Source organism: Acanthochromis polyacanthus, chromosome 8, assembly GCF_021347895.1.
Source record: "Acanthochromis polyacanthus isolate Apoly-LR-REF ecotype Palm Island chromosome 8, KAUST_Apoly_ChrSc, whole genome shotgun sequence".
Taxonomy (NCBI): domain Eukaryota; kingdom Metazoa; phylum Chordata; class Actinopteri; family Pomacentridae; genus Acanthochromis; species Acanthochromis polyacanthus.
The window spans coordinates 40,316,576-40,333,737 of record NC_067120.1 but is presented as its reverse complement, the minus strand read 5'-3'; the positions used below and the strand labels follow the sequence as shown (position 1 = coordinate 40,333,737).

The 17,162-nt window shown below is 41.7% G+C and overlaps 1 protein-coding gene and 2 long non-coding RNA genes across 17 annotated transcripts in view; 2 read left to right on the top strand and 1 right to left on the bottom strand.

The window, feature by feature from the left end:
- LOC110970697 (NACHT, LRR and PYD domains-containing protein 12-like) overlaps positions 1-17,162 on the bottom strand; it is a 274,641-nt gene that overhangs the window by 138,184 nt on the left and 119,295 nt on the right. For 3 of the 14 annotated variants that reach the window (XR_007943996.1, XR_007943998.1, XR_007943999.1), the window contains one exon: positions 10,492-10,515. The exons of 3 other annotated variants lie outside the window; for them this stretch is intronic. Coding sequence is in view for 5 of the 11 variants with exons in the window: in XM_051952563.1 (XP_051808523.1) it covers positions 10,500-10,515 (16 nt within the window). In the remaining 6 variants the exon portion in view is untranslated. Of the gene's footprint in view, positions 1-3,955; positions 4,689-9,172; positions 10,516-17,162 lie in introns of those variants that run through there. 8 more of the 14 variants (XM_051952565.1, XM_051952570.1, XM_051952569.1 and 5 more) reach the window with 5 other exon arrangements.
- Positions 1-17,162, top strand: part of LOC127535223 (uncharacterized) — a 133,962-nt gene that overhangs the window by 14,675 nt on the left and 102,125 nt on the right. The gene's annotated exons all lie outside the window — the stretch shown is intronic.
- Positions 5,415-17,162, top strand: part of LOC127535221 (uncharacterized) — an 86,758-nt gene continuing 75,010 nt past the window's right edge. The window contains exons 1-3 of one of the 2 annotated variants that reach the window (XR_007944000.1): positions 5,415-7,528; positions 7,740-7,887; positions 8,364-8,461. This is a non-coding gene — a long non-coding RNA (uncharacterized LOC127535221). The remainder of the gene's footprint in view (positions 7,529-7,739; positions 7,888-8,363; positions 8,462-17,162) is intronic. The other variant, XR_007944001.1, reaches the window with a different exon arrangement.

Here is a 17,162-nt window from a genome sequence, read left to right as displayed (position 1 = left end):
GCCATCCATTCAGTCACTGAAACCACTGCTCCTTGACCACACCCCCATGACACAGTGAAAGGTGTCAAACTAACAGCTGATGCCAATACAGACACAACCAACAACATCTCAGCACATGGCACCTACACCTGGACTCCCTGTATCTCCAACCACATCCTCAGAGCTCCATCAGGAACATTCACAGAGATCAACACAGCTGCTGCTGGAGACTAAATGTCCCTGAAGATTTCTGCTGCAGGACACTGATCACTGGAGTTTACAGGAACAGGTCCTCTGCTGACCAGCACAGAGTGAAGATCAACTGAGAAAAGATACAGATGAGCTGCTGATTATGAGGCAGGAAAGTCTAGATTTAAAACTCTACAGCTGAATCAGAAAGTGGATCAATAATCTGCCACATGGATCTGAATCAATATTCACACAGAGACAGACGACCATGTTGGCCGATGGAAGATCTTTGGAGAAAACCTGAATCCTGCTGGAACCAAACAACATCTGGACAGAAGAACAATGAAGAGAAAACAGCCCAACGTGTCCCGATGAGGAAAATATGACATTATATGATGTGAACACAACAACCACAACACAACATCATGTCTGACACACAGATTGTGTCAGATTGTGTTTACTGAACACACAAAACAACACAACAGCACCAGGAGACCTCAGGACCAAAACCAGTTGAGCCCAACACAAACCAGACCTCCTGTGTTCTGATCCACAGTGGATTCAGTGGAGCTAACGGCTAACAGCAGCTAGCTCAGACTGATCAGAGACACGTTGCTGCTGCAGTTGTTGTTCCAACACTGAAAGAAGAACGCTGTCAGCTGATCAGCATGTTTTCACTGATTAGGATCAAACTCTGTCAGGTGTGATCAGTGAACTGGAGCTCTGCAGAGTGAACCAAAGCTGTGATGCAGTGAGACATCCAGAGCTGTTCACCGTCTTTATGGGACTAAAGTTCAGCTATCTCACCACAAACAGTCACTAAATGTTGATGTGGACTCATTGGTAGGAAACAGGAACTGGTGCCTCAGCAACAAACTCATTATTATTGTTGTAATTAGTAGTATTTCATTATTATTGTTGTAATTAGTAGTATTTCAGGTGGAACAAACCTTTTAAATATGAACTTTTTAGTTAAAAACACTATTTGGGTGGAATAAAGCTTTAAAATTACAGGTACCCGGACATGAAGTAGTGTTTTCTGAGGAATACTCATTGAATAAAGCTTTTAAATTCTCATTATGGAGTGAAATCCTCCTTTAAAAGCACAACTTGTTCATTTCAGTGATCATCCATGGCAGTAGGGGGCGCTGTCTAGAAATAAAAGTCTCTGAACTTGTGGCCCAAGAAGTGCAGCCTCCTACTCTACAGACACAGACTATTGGAGGATCAGAAAACTCAGAGTTTCCTTCTTCTCAGAGTTTTCACCAGAAACCTGCTTTCTGAACAGAGTCCTGCTGTAGATCCTGAGTTTGGAGAAAGTCACACTTTTCTACAAGCATCATTCTATTCTGGAAGCTTTTATTTGGACTTTTTTCCATTTCATTTCTGCTGCCTGTCTGTCCACAGCTCTACTGTCCACACCAAGTGGAAAAAGAAACGTGAAAAATCCACAGTTCCAAAGTTTAGGAGTTCACTTTGATGGTTTCTCGGTGGAAACCAGAAACAAACAGAGCAGGTGATTTATTTTAGCTTTAAAATTCAAAGTAAAGCAGTGAAAGCAGAAAGCACACCCAGTCAGCTCTGTTCTGTGGCAGTTAGAAAGGAGGAAACGTGGGATTTGCTGCTTTCTGCCTCTTTGGATTGAATCCACTAACAAACTATCAGACGTCCTGTCAGCTGGACTCACCTCAATCTGAGTCGCTGGTTGAGGAACAACAGTTGAAGTGAGATTCTTCTGGACTGCAGCTCTGTTTGTCAGCTTTGTTTCCTCATTCAGCTTCACATCACTTTAACATGTAGGGAGGAGTTTTCCTGCTTTTAGCTCCGTCTTTCCTGCACTTTGACTTTGTTGCAGCTCAATCTACTGCAATAAAAAATGTCCTTGAAGCTTTTATCTGATCTTATGGTCCTCTGCAGCTCTGCCTCAGTCCAAAGCTCAGCTCACCGTTTGCTCTGTAATGTTCAGCTCTTTTCTGCTCTTCTTCCTCTCACTCCATCAGCAGAGGGAGCAGAGCTGTGAGAACTTCATGTCTTCAACAAACTCTCCTCATATCTGCTGGTCAAAGACAAGAACCACAGCAGACTTGAAACATTTCTTCCGCTGGTTTCTAGCAGCTCTCAGTGGACTGACACACTCATTATCAACCAACCAGCTGACTGTTTCCTCCATTCACTGATAAACTCTGTAAAATGTGACCTGAATACAGCAGAGAACCATTAAAATGTGTGACTGTGGAGCGTCGCTGCCGTTCAACATCTGGACGACTGATCAGAACTACAGACTCCACTGAGTTCCAGCAGACGATATTAAATGTGTCGCTGCTTTTCCTCCTGATGACCGTGATGCTCATCAGACATTTCTAATCAATTCATTTTGAACAACTGCCATCAGTTTCTCTTTTTTCATTTCAGAGTTTTCTGCTCTTCTGACCGTTGAGCTGCTTGTCTCTGTTTATTGAAGTCATGAAGCTAATTGTGTTGTAATATTTGGTTTTGTATTTGTGGTTGTGTTTTTCCTACATGCTGTCTATGTGAACCATCTACAGATCAGATCCTCAGCCCCACTGACCTGCTGCATGGAATCAGACTTTTAGACTGTAGAGCTGAACATGATTAAATCACATGAAACTTGAACTGATGATGGGATGATTAACGAGTTTTAAAACTAGCAGGACGCCTGCACTGGACTCTTACTGATTGTTGCATCAGTGGTTGGACAAACATGGCCGTTCTGGCCAACGTCTGGATCTCCTGTGGACTTAGTGCATTTTAATGAAATGGGATTTGGCTTCAACTGAGGATGAAACCAGGTTTAGTGTCCTGAAAGTGGGACAAAGATGCTCCCACTTCAGAAGACGGACGAGGAGAGGAACCCCGTCTGGTTGGAGAGAGATGGATTGGATTGATTCTTGAATTTCCCTCGGGACTAATAAAGTATCTATCTATCTGTCTATCTGGATTGGTATAGATGCTACAAGGAAAACACTGCAGTAAATGATAAATATTACAGGTGGAAAACAGTAGTAAACAATAAATACTGCAAGTAAAAATACAGCAGTAAATGATAACTATCATAGGGGGAATACTTCAGTTATTGATGAATATTTCAGATAAATACTGCAATAAATGATAAACATTGTAGGAGAAATGCTGCAGAAAAAGATGAATATTCCAGGTAAAATACTAAAGTCAATAATAAATATTACAGGTAAACACTACAGGATATTATAAATATAACACGTGAAATACTGCAGTAAATGATGGATTTTAAAAGCAAAATAATAAAATAATTGGCAAATATCACAGGTGTAATAATCCAGTAAAAAACGGGTATTACAGGTGAAATACTGCACTAAATGATGAATATTACAGATGAAAAACTGCAGAAAATGATGGATACTATGAGCAAAATACAGATGATAATGTGCCAGTATTATTATTGATTATTGATCGGTTGCAGGGACGGAGATTTGAGACACTGCTGCCATCTAGTGGTCAATCAACAACATGACTAACCCTTTCTCTTGTGACTTTTCCCCTCTATTTAATCCCAGAGAGTCCTGATGTGTTGGTTGAACGATGAAGAGGTCAGAGGTCACAGCATGTCGGCAGTGAATTTATCTGAAACTAACAAACAAGGTGACGTTCCAGAGGATCCAGTCCGGCCCGTGGGATGACTTTGTAAAGTGTGTAAATTATAGAGAAGGCATTAATTGCAATTTCAATAAATAAAAATAATCAATGGCAGTAAGTAACTGATATTTTAAATTTGTTCACTGCACTGCCACAACTTTTATGTATTTCTTTATTAATTTAATACATTTACAAGGCAGGGGGACAACTGAACCTTCTTTCTTGATCGTTCCCACTTTAGTTTGTTTGGTGCTCAGGATTACACACACATATCAGGACTAAATCAGAGAAAGCTGCTCACAGTCTGTCCTGTTATGATCCAGACTAACAGTCATGTCCACACAGATACAACTCATCCAGGTACAAATGACATTTTACTGCAACACACTGAAAAATAAAAGAGAAATCTGCAGTTACAAACATGACCACCAGAGGGCGCTGTTACATTTCAGATTTTGCACACATGACAAAACATCGACGTCTGTAAATAAACTGCTTGGAATGAATGACAGAGATGAACAAATAAGTCCACAGTAAAAGACACATGATAAATATGTGAATAAAGAAAAACACTAAAAGAATGAACTGAGCTGTAAAAGAGCAGTTTATGGACTGTTGTTGGTGTTCATCCCTCAGATATTTGACTGGAAGAAAACAAGGTGGAATAAAGTCCTGACAACGATCAGCTCTGACAGCAGTGAAGACAGACTTTATTTAAAGGCTTCAAGGCTCTGATTGTTCTCTACAAGATGAGTCAGGATTATGTTTCATCCAGATGTTCTAAAAGCTCAGACTGAATTATTACCAGCAGTGAGGTGATGCTAGCAGAAGCACAAAACTAAAAGATCATCATGTCAGACTCCCAGAAACAGATGAAGGCTGAAAACCTGGAAGTGAGACTCCAAGTGGGCAGATATCAGTCAGAAAGAATCAAATGTGGATTTTCAGCTCACAGTCAGAGTGTGTGTTCATGAAGCAGCCTCTGTTTGCTGCATGCTGCTGAATTACAGGAAATCTGACCAATAATATGATGGAACTCTTCCAGCTGGGACACTATTGGACTGCTTTCATGATCAAACCTGCTCAGTCATCGTCCCGATACTGACCAGAAATGCAGAAAACCTCTACAAACTCTACATTTTTAAAGATTCTATTTGAGCCAGTCATAAGAAAAACTTCCACATCCATAGAACTGCTTTGTATTATTCTATCACAGCAGGTTGAACCAGTGAAGAGCAGATGTTCACATCAATGAGAAGATGAAACTTCAGGACTGCAGCTACATTATTTGTCATTATTTCTTCAGACATCCATCCACAGATTGGTAGGAAGAAAACCACACATCAAATCCTCATGCACTGTAACAAGTTTCTGTAGTTTTTACAATAATATTACTGTAAAATGACCAAATATCTACTTGTAGAACCTGTTTACAGTAAGTTGCTGTAGATCTGCAATGCATCATGGGTAAAATTCACTGAGAGGCTAGATTTACAGTAAATAATTTTTTACTGTAAATCACATTACAGTAACTTTGAGCGGGAATTTTCAGCAGTACATTTTGCATCGTTCCAACAAACACATTTTCTTCATCATCACACAAAGGAGGAGGAGCCATCTTAATATTCTCCTGAACTTTAACAGATGTCTGGCTGCCTGTTTTATTCCAAAGTCGTTTCTTGGACCTCGCTCATCAAGATTCTACTTTTTTGTCCGTGACTCCAGCAGGTACCTCACTTCATTAATTTGTAAATTGAAGCAGTTTGGTCAGGTAACGGCCGGTGTGTCCAATGGTAGAGAAGAACTGAGAGAAGAAAAGAGACGCTCTCCTCAGCTAGTCAGAGGACTGGACTTTAGTTGACTTCTTGCTGATGAAATTTTCCATAGAGTTCGTTATTTACATTTGTTGATAATGTTAAGACGTTAGCCAAGGTAATGTTACCAGATAAACCTTAAATTTAAACCGTGTACGTTAGAGCGCCCGCGTCTCTCTCGCTCTCTCTGTGTGTGTTAGCTATGTCCGTTAGCTAGGTGTGTATGTATGTGTGTGCTCGCGTGCGCGTGTACGAGCTAAGTGTGTTAGCTGCGCCAGTCAGTGTGTGTGTGTGTGTGTGCGCGCGTGTACGAGCTAAGTGTGTTAGCTCCGTCAGTCAGTGTGTGTTTGTGTGTGTGTTAGCTCCGTTCGTTAGCTAGGTGTGTGAGCGTGTGTGTATGTGTTAGCTCCGTCAGTCAGTGTGTGTGTGTGTTAGCTCCGTTAGTGTGTGTGTGTGTGTGTGTGTGTGTGTGTGTGTGTGTGTGCGTGCGCGCGTGTACGAGCTAGGTGTGTTAGCTCCGTCAGTCAGTGTGTTTGTGTGTGTTAGCTCCGTTAGTTAGTGTGTGTGTATGTGTTAGCGCCGTCAGTGTGTGTGTGTGTTAGCTCTGTCAGTTAGTGTGCGAGCTCGGTGTGCTAGCTTTGTCCGTTAGCTAGGTCTGTCAGCTACGTCTATTGGCTAGGTGTGCTAGCTTCGTCTGTTAGCTAGGTCTGTTAGCTACGTCTATTGGCTGGGTGTGCTAGCTTCGTCTGTTAGCTAGGTCTGTCAGCTACGTCTATTGGCTAGGTGTGCTAGCTTCGTCTGTTAACTACGTCTATTGGCTGGGTGTGCTAGCTTCGTCCGTTAGCTAGGTCTGTTAGCTATGTCTATTGGCTGGGTGTGCTAGCTTTGTCCGTTCGCGAGGTCTGTTAACTACGTCTATTGGCTGGGTGTGCTAGCTTCGTCCGTTAGCTAGGTCTGTTAGCTATGTCTATTGGCTGGGTGTGCTAGCTTTGTCCGTTCGCGAGGTCTGTTAACTACGTCTATTGGCTGGGTGTGCTAGCTTCGTCCGTTAGCTACGTCTATTGGCTGGGTGTGTTAGCTTCGTCCGTTAGCTAGTTCTGTTAGGTACGTCTATTGGCTAGGTCTGTTAGCTCGGTCTGTTTGGTAAAGTTTATCTCTCGTTTTTCTGCTGTTAGCAGTCTGCGCGAATGGGCACAATTTATTACTGGACCGTGGACCAGTAAACAGTAATTTTTTACTGGACCGAATATTTTATGCACAAATGTACCAAAAGTTGATGTATAATTTAATTTTTATAATTGTTATACAAATTTACTACTTTATTAATTATGTTTGCAGGTATGTATAAAACCATGGGCGAAGAGAAATTACCGTTTTTATATAGAATAAACCATACAAAATTAACTAATGGATAAAGAAAAGCACTCATTTGAGATCAAAACATAAATCATGTACTCAACCATGCTAGAAGTACTATAAATCACAGAGCAATGTGGCTGGGTCAAGCAGAGCGACCTTGTAGAAGTGAAATGAGGTGTGGTTTATTTATTTTCTGTTTATATCATGCGTTTTTATCGCGTGATATCGCTGTTCACACGAGAGCCTCTCTGAGGAGCAGCCCTCCCCATCCGGACGATGCGCCGCTGCGCTGCACTTGCTGTGTGCTTTGACTTTCGGAGCAAGACGGCGGCGCTTCGTTCCATTGCGCGGCGCAGCGCGATCGCATTATGTGGAACTTCGGGGTTACAGGAAAAAAAATTACACCGGACATGAGACCGGTAATGTAAGTTTTACCGGACTTTTGGTACACAAATCGGATTTGACCGATGGTCTGACGTCATTGGCGCACACTGTGTTAGCTGCTGAGACGAATCTGATGACCGAAGCAGGCCAGACAAACAACACATTGAAAGGTAAGACTTTGACCCAGTTACAAAATGTAACTTCCTCTATTTTCCAAGCAGAATTTTCTGGTAAAGCTGTTCTGTTGACAGAGAAGGACATAGTGGACCAAATCTGTTGGCTGCATTACACTGACATGGGCAGTAAATAGCACTATTTAGGTCACTTTAGCCATGTTTTCTTCTTTACTTGTTTAATGTATGATGCATTTTGTGTTTAAAGATTTCTGTCAGGATAAATCCAGAGCAGAGAAGTGTGCCTAAAAGGTTCAAGCAGAAGTTACTGGTACTGGGGAGATGGTCCTATGAGAAAATAAGTCCCTCAGTCCACATGTGGAAGCATTCAGCTGGGACAGAACAGATAATACCAGGTGAGGCTTTAAATCCAGTTTTTCTGCACGTGTGTTGTGTACTGGTGTACTGTTATACTGTGCTACTGCTGTTTTATGCAGTGTTATAGTGGTAGAAACATGTTGTGGTATTTCTAATGCAAGTACTATTTATTTGTATATATATTTAATAAGCCCTGCGACAGACTGGTGACCTGTCCAGGGTGTCCCCTGCCTTCGCCCGAGTCAGCTGGGATAGACTCCAGCACCCCCCATGACCCTAGTGAGGATAAAGCGGTGTATAGAGGATGGATGGATGGATATATATTTAATACGCGTTTTATACAGTTTTTTGTTATGCTATGTTGTTTTTGTTTTTTGGAGTGCCGACAAAGTTTCGTTGCAGAAATGCAATGAAAATAAATATCCAATATCAACAACAATTCCATATAATCATTAATCTCACCTATAAATTTCTGCATCAGTAGTGAAATAATTTTCATTCTTCTACTGCACAGATGTTGACTCTAGCCCAGGAAGAGGATTCCATCCCAGAAAGAAATCTCCAATTCAGGATGAGGAATGTACTTCAACAGCCCAGTCCAGGATTAATAAAGTAAGTTATGGATGTTCTGTTGTTGAAATTCTGCAATTCTTGGATTAAACGGTTTCAGCATTTCCATGTTTTTGTATATTTCCACTTTTAATCAAGTATCTAACTGTTTCCAGTGCTTGGATTTCAGAGTTTTATTTATAAAAGCTATTTGTGTGTATATATATATATATATATACACACACACACACACACACATACATGCATATCGACTCTGCATGGCAGCTCTCGCTATAAAGATGTTTCTGTGAATATTTTTGAACTGAATCAACTTTACTAGGATGTCTTTGTCAGCTAGTCTCAGAGAGCAAATGAAAAGCAATAGTAGACTTGCACACATTACATTGTTTTGATCAACAACTCCTTTGTTCCCTTATGTCATTAGACGTACAGTCAGTTTATCTCCTCAAACAATAAATTATTAAAATATGCATGGAAGGCTAAACATAATTCCAGGAAATGTACTTTACATTGAATAACTTAAAGTGGAAGGATTTGTATGTTCAGAAATGTAGTAGTGTTTACAAAATTACAAATGCAAAGCAAAAGGTATGTATCTGTATATGTATGGAACTGTGTGTGTCTATGAAAAATGTTTAAGCTGAGTGAGATGAGAAAAATGAAATTTTTGTCAAAAACTGTTTATTTTACAGTATGTAATATTTTACAACTAATTAATTTACAGTATAAAACTAGTACAGTAATGCTTGTTACAGTAATCTCATGTTTGCTGTGACAAAATACAGTACTCTATTACTGTGATTGCATTTACAGTAAGTTAAGACAGGTATTGTGATTAAGTTTACAGTAAGCTTACTGTACATTTTACGGTACGCTTTTTACAGTGTGACCACCTTCTTTAAGAATGTTGAACTCAAAAACTAATGTTACCTTTGAGCCCAGATTTTACAGGAGGTCAACTCAATATTCACACTTTAAAAACACATCAGTCAAGTTGCAGGGATGGCAATTTTCCGCCGATTTAATTTCAAATTTGAACACTTTATTGTCGCTGATGTTAACGTTGTTAACATCTTGCGGGAGTCCGCGAGACTCCGTCGGATCCAGAACCAGCCCAGAATGTGGTGGCGGCATCCGGACAGCACCAACTGAGCCTGAGCACCGTGAACGGAAAGCACCAAGCCACCGGAGCTGTCATTTTTAACTCGGCGGGTCCCCGGTCACAGACTGCTCAGACTCCCCGGCTGGCTAGCTATCCCCTGCTAGCTGCTCGGCTAACACCTGCCGCTCCTCGCCGCTCGTCTGCCCAGGACAAACCACACCTGTTCCGGCTGTCAACGTCCCAGTCGCCCGCTAGGAGCTCCAGACAATGCGCTGCTCATTCGTGGGTGACTTTTCACGGCCGTGGGGGTTTTTAAGGCACACTTTGCCCAGCGACCAGTGATAGCTCGGCGGCTCCAGCTAACAAGTTGACTGAGGCAGAATGATCCACATGGACGAGCTGCTGCTGTCATGATGGATCAGAGGTCTGGTTCTGGTCCAATCAGAGCTGCTGCTGTCATGATGGATCAGAGGTCTGGTTCTGGTCCAATCAGAGCTGCTGCTGGACCTTTGAGGACTAAACTGGATTTATCTTCATGATGTGATGAAAACCCAGTAAAATGTGTTTCATTAAACTCTCTCTGGGCTCCAAGGCTTCAGCTGACATGTTTCCAGGACACTTTGTTCTCATCAGCTCAATGTGCTGCAGGTAGAGAAGATCAACAACTTTGACTGCAGCTGGAAATAGAAAGTCAACTGAAATAGAATCCTGCACCGACACAAACATCCTGAAACTTCCTGCACACTCTGCAACCTGACATCAACCTCCAACAGATCATATCAACATTAACTGCACTTCTCCATCATTCAGTGTGGAGCTGCAACACTAAACTATACAGTGAGAACAACACACTTTACACTGGTTCCCAGTCCACCTCCCAGTAACATGGTCCAGTCAGAGTCTCTGCACACCAGCTGCTGCTTCAACCTCTGGATCATCAGGACACACTTCATCCTCTCAGCACAAACACCGTCCTGATCAGCGCTTCTTCCACCTGCAGAGAGAAGAATAAAGAGCAGAGGAGATGAATGAGTTTGATGAGCAGCTCATCAGGACTTCAGACGTGTTCAGAGCAGCAGCTTCATGTTAACGTGTTGGAGTGAACACACTGAGCTCCAAGCTCACACACCTGCACACACTGTCAGCATCAGGTGTGTTTCTCTGCACATTTCACTGCAGTCCACAGTGGAAACAAACTGCTGACAGTCATCAAGCTTCATTACTGCACAAACTCTTCACTCATGGATTTACTGCTGCTCCATTTAAACCAACAGTCTGAGTGTCCATCAACATCTCATCTGTTCCATAGATATAAATAGAAACTAGATGCCTCGCCGGCCAATGAGCGATGCGTCAGTGCACCGCCATCTTGGAACGGGAGCGAGTGGGAGTAAACAAACCAGCGATAAGCGTGTTTATCACACACTGATTGACAACAAATCTCAAGATGCCACAGTCTTGTGCGGCCTGGGGCTGTACAATACAATGGAACCCAAACACAAGGGCACAAGGAATCACATTCCACAAGTGAGTATGCCCTTTCCATTGAACTTTTCACAGATTTCACCAGATATTGTAGCAGAAACCCGTGGTATGATACCAAGACGTTGTCAGTCTGTCACTTCCTCGATGCCATGATCATGTACAGTTAGCCAGGTGTCATGACCACTATTTCACATCAATTTCTCTTTATTCATACATCATAGGGCGTGTTATCATCATGTTTTTCAGTTAGTTGGCTAGTAGTCATGGGTAGTTAGCCTGTTGCAGTTCAGCGGCCCGCGGGCGGGCCGTTTTGATATGTGCATAAGCATTTTTCAAAATTGAACAAAACTGCAAACTCGATGATACAAACACTATACACCCATGGAAAGCTTAGATTCTCATGAATCCGCCGGTATAAACCACTTTCAGATGCGATTACCACAGCGGGTAATATAAATACATTTGTCCAACAAACAACAAATCACGTAAACAGCATAACTCACCTTTGAGGGCTTATAACTGGTCACAGATGAAAATTTTCCACAAGAAACGGTCATAATCCAAGCTTGGGCATCCAGACGAAACTAGCAAGTAAAATATTTTGTCCAAAACATGTCTTGAAATCAGTAAATAATCCACAAATAGCTCGGCTCCATGCTCGTCGCAATGCGTGTTCCATGCTCCCTGCATTTCTCTTCATATATTTCTGTAAGTTTATTTTTGTTATCTCTTTGGGAGTGTAATCAAAAGACGACCTCGTAAGCTTTCAAACGAGCCATACCATGTCGAAATCTATGCATTACAAGGAAAGTTATGACCGGAAAACTGTGGCTGTGTAATGGTCTCGCATGTACCAGACGTTGTTTGTTTACAGCTTCACTCCCGTTCCAAGATGGCGGCTGGTGACGCATCGCCAGCCTATGCTGGACAGTGGCGCGAGGCTTCTATGATTTCTATGATCTGTTCCTCAAACATCAGCTGAAAAGTCAACATGGAGGCTGTCAGTCAATACATCTGTAACAAAGCAGATACAAAGACACAGATCCAGATGTGACAGCTGGAGCTGAACAGAGCTTCTGCTCTGTAGAAACACCTCATGTCTCCCTCATGCAAAGATGCTGCTGTGAAATAAGAGGCGCTGGTTTGCAGGCTTCAGTCTCACTGATCTCAGAGCTGTGACAAACATCACACTGATCAGCTGATCACTGTTGGAATGAGACAACAAACAGTGAGATCAGATCTGATGGACACTTTGATGAAGGAGGACCACTGTCTCTGCACATCTGGAAGGCTGTCAGCTGGAATCAGCATTATTTCCTCAACACATCAACACAACAACAACAGTCGGCTTCACATCCATCAAACACACCATGACAACAAGCTTGTGGCTCCTCTGATTGGCTGACTGCTGTCTCTGTGTTTCTGTCTCCATTCTGCTCTCACAGCTTCACTGAGAAGCTGCAGGTTTACAGGAGACACTGGATCTTTGCTTTGATACTGACTGTGTTTAGTAGAAAACTGCTGGAAGCAGCAGAGACTGATGGAACCTTCTACTGACCTCAGAGTCTGCAGGCTGCAGTCTGGACTCTCCACAAGATCTAACAGATGTTTCACTGATGACTCCTCCAGGTCGTTGTTGGTCAGGTCCAGATGTTCCAGATGTGAGGGGTTGGACTTCAGAGCTGAGACCAGATAATCACAGCTGATGTCTGACAAACTGCACCACTCCAATCTGAATAAAGTATAAAAGATGTGAGTTGAGGAGAGACGGTTCCTGCTTGAAATCATTCAGGTATTCACTGTGCATTCAGAGCTGAAGAAATCTGGATTTCTGTGCATCAAGTCAACCTTAAATCTCCTTCAAATCTTCATCAATGAGATCTGTTCATTTATTCTACCAGAGGAGAAGCTGCTGGACCACAGAGGACAAATACATTTGCTTCCAGGACAGAAAGGTGAAAAGCATCTAAAGGCTGAGCAGCAGATAAAGCCACTGTCTTTACTTCAGTCATCTCACAGCTCCAAACGCTGGAAAGGATGAAGGAGAGAGTTTGTGCCACTGGTGAGCTTCCAGTTAAAGTGTTGCAGTGATGTGACACACAACAGGTGCTGACAGGTGAGGAGAGTTCTTCTACTCACTGACTTCTATCAGCTCAGCACAGAGAACTTTAAGGACACTTTAGCTTTGACTCTGGACTGAGTCTAGACTTTATGACTCCCTACTACATTTAAAAAGAAAAACTCTGGATGATTCACAGCAGTCATTAAAACTGATGAGAAAAAAGAAACATTCAGCCAAAGATGAGAACTTTGAATCACTGAAAACACGATGTCTGACCTCAGAGTCTGCAGGATGCAGTCTGGACTCTCCAGAAAACCACTCAAATGTTTCACTCCTGAATCCTGAATGTTGTTGTAGCTCAGGTCCAGATGTTCCAGATGGGAGGGGTTGGATTTCAGAGCTGAGACCAGAGAGTCACAGCTCATCTGTGACAACTTGCAGCTCCTCAATCTGAATAAAGAATAAAAGATGCGAGTTGAGGAGAAAGTTCCAGCTTGAAATCATTCAGAGTTTCATCATCAGTTCAGAGCTGAAGAAGCTTCAGAAGGTCCAAGTTTAGAAAATGGAAACTCCAACAGCTGAAGCCAACAGGATGCAGCTTCAAACAGTCCAACAGAAGCAGTGAAGAAGAGCTCTCATTCATATTAATGACAACATGCTGCTGCTTCAATAAAGACGGAGTGACTTCAGCTCTGAAACTCTGCAGCTCCACCAGTGGCTCCATCCACACAAACTCATGCTGAGCAACAAACACAAGGAAAAACACTCACACATTTATTTCACTTTCTGCTCACAGTCACACAAACACACAAGAAGGAAACACGGACAAAATGAGGCTCCAGACTCTAAAAGATCTTCATGTTCTGGAACCATGGAGACCCTTCAATCAGGACTCTACATTCACATCATTTCATTCTTCATCCATCTGTCATTGATGGTGGAAAGTGTCCATCACAGTTTTCAGAGGACCAGGTGACGTCTTCAAACTCTTTTCTCTCTCCATATATACATTAGACCAATGAAAAACAAACCCTGTTAACTTTCTTTACTTGTCTACTTGGACCGTACGAGCATTGGTTCCAAGTGCATTTAAATCTCCTATTTACCAACAGACCATCTGTTTCTGATGACATGTCAGTGATTTTCTCAAAGAAACTCATTTCACTTCCCTGAGGTGCGTTTATGTTCATTAAAGTCATTGGGTTCCATCTATTTATCCCTTTCCAGAATATATCTGCCCTCCTTATGATTCATTTCAGATTCTTTTTCAGAATGTAGCTTCTTTAGATCAGAACAGAAACTCTTCTCCCGTGTCCTGAGGAAACAGCTGAGTGAAGCCCACTCTATTCAACTTTTCATCTTCTTTGTCATTCAACTCAGTTTCTTGTACATCTTGAAAACAGGCCTTTTCTTCTCTCATGTAGACAGAATTTTGCCGTGTTTGATGAAGTAACAGTCCACTGACATTAACAGAAATTAATTTTACTTGGCCACTCGTCGCATATTTATCAATAGAACTTGGAGATTGATTGATGTCCTCCCTCAGCAAGAATCTGAACCCTTTAAATACCCGTTCATGTCCATAAATGAAAAAAGCAGATTTATTTTCCATATACTCAGTGGAATTTTTGTGATAATCACAATCTGGCACGTCAGTGATGAACAACATTAATCCTGATGCTTCATTATTATTATTTTATTTTTTATTCAGTCGAACATTTAAAAATTCACTCAGAACAAAAATGTCCTAATTAAAAACACTTCATATAAATTTGATATTAAATCATTATTTATACTATATTTATACTCATTTTTTCCACCAACATCAGTTCTGATAGTATTTACCAAAAATCAATTAACTTTAAGGATTTTAACCTTTTAAATGAAATTTTTATATAATGCCACAATGGTTGTTTCTGAAAGAACAGAATTTGTTTTATCTTTTGTGTGTGATGAACACACCCCTACCACACACAATAAGCTTACTTTAACTCATATCCAGAAATATATTGTACATTTCAGTGACAATAAATGATCTTCTGTTGAGTCTGGAGTCCTGAGTCTGAGTTACATGTTCATACATGTGTGTGTGAGCTAATAGGTGCTCCATCAGCCAAATACGACCATATGAGTTAAGATTTAAATGACTTAAACCAAAGAGAAGAAAATACAAACTACCATGAAGAGCCTCAGTGTGGATCAGTAGAACATCAGCCTGATGGCTGCAGTTTAGAGTCACCACAACTTTACATCACATTCATCTCAGAGCACAAAGAAAACATGATGTCTGACCTCAGAGTCTGCAGGATGCAGTCTGGACTCTCCACAAAACCACTCAGATGTTTCACTCCTGAATCTTGCAGGTTGTTACTGCTCAGGTCCAGATGTTCCAGATGGGAGGGGTTGGACTTCAGAGCTGAGACCAGAGAATCACAGCTGATCTTTGACAACCTACAGTCTTCCAATCTGAATAAAGAATAAAAGATGAGAGTTGAGGAGACAAAGTTCATGCTTGAAATCATACAGAGTTACAACTCCACTGGAAGGAATCACTTCATCAGCTCAGCTCTACGGAGCCCCCTAGGGGACATCCTTCGTGTTGTATTTTCTCTCCTTCCTGTTTGTGTTTTATTCCTCCGCATTGTATTTTCTCTCCTTCCTGTTTGTGTTTTATTCCTCTGCAATGTATTTTCTCTCCTTCGTGTTTTATTCCTCCGTGTTGTATTTTCTCTCCTTCGTGTTTTATTCCTCCACGTTTATTTTTTAAGTAACACTTAAAAACAACTTGTCAACAGCAAAAATGACAAAAGTGTTCCTTAAAAAATAAACGCGGAGGAATAAAACACGAAGGAGAGAAAATACAACACGGAGGAATAAGACACAAACATGAAGGAGAGAAAATACAACACGAAGGATGTCCCCTCGGGGGCTCCGTACAGCTCACATGAACATCAAGCTTCAGCTTCTGACTCACACTAATCAACTTCCACACTGTTGACAACTAAACTCCTCTTTGACTTCCTGAGGCTCCACTGCAGCTCAGCACAAACACTGTGGAAACACAAACATACTGACTGGATGTGTGGAAGTCACACTGCTGAAGCCTCACATCACTTTCACATCAGCTTTACATTCAGACACACATCAGGACTGTGGATTCTGTCCTCCATCTGGAACTCTGCAGTCAGCTGATCAGGGGATTTATTCACACTTCAACAATCTGAAACATCTTCACACTGTTTTCAGGAAAATACTCTAAATTTACAAACAAGAACTTCAGACTTCAGTCAAGGATTTAAATTGAATATATTGATAAACCATCAACAGTGAACTGACCTGAGAGTCTCCAGTTTACAGTTTGGACTCTGCAGTCCATCACAAAGAGGCCTCACTCCTGAATCTTTCAGACTGTAGTTCCAGCCCAAGTCCAGTTCTATCAGATGGGAGGGGTTGGACTTAGAGCTGAGGCCACGACTTCAAAGTGACTCTCTGAGAGTTGACAGTCAGAAAGTCTGTAATGACACATTTAAAAAAAAAAAAAAAAAAAAAAAAAAAAAAAAAAAAAAGAGCACACTTGTTATTTCCTTCATTCGACATCTGGACTGGTCCTGTCGGACATTTACTTCTTCACATCAGTGCTTCAGCTGATCTTCTCTGTTTGACATCAAACTGAATTCTCATCAGCCTCTCTCACACCTGCACACTTTGAATCTTTCTTTGCTTTCATCTGCAGATGGAGGACAGAAGATGGACTTCCATTCAGGCTTCCATACTGTCCACAGTCTGTCAGTGTGATCTGATCCCATGTTTGACTCCAAAACGTTCTCAGGAGAACATCTGGATCAGGAGAAAATTTTCTGTCCCGTTTTTACTGGACTCAGGATGTTGTGACTGAGTTGAGTTCAGTCAACAGTTCCAGTAGAAAGATGATGATGTCTCTGCTGTGGACCTGCTGCTGTCAGCTTCACCTCCATCACTCAACATTTACAGTCTGCTGTCAAACGCTACACAAACCAAACTGATCACACCTGAACACCATGAATATGAACATCAGGAAATATTCTCCTGTGATGACAGACCACTGAGTCAACTTT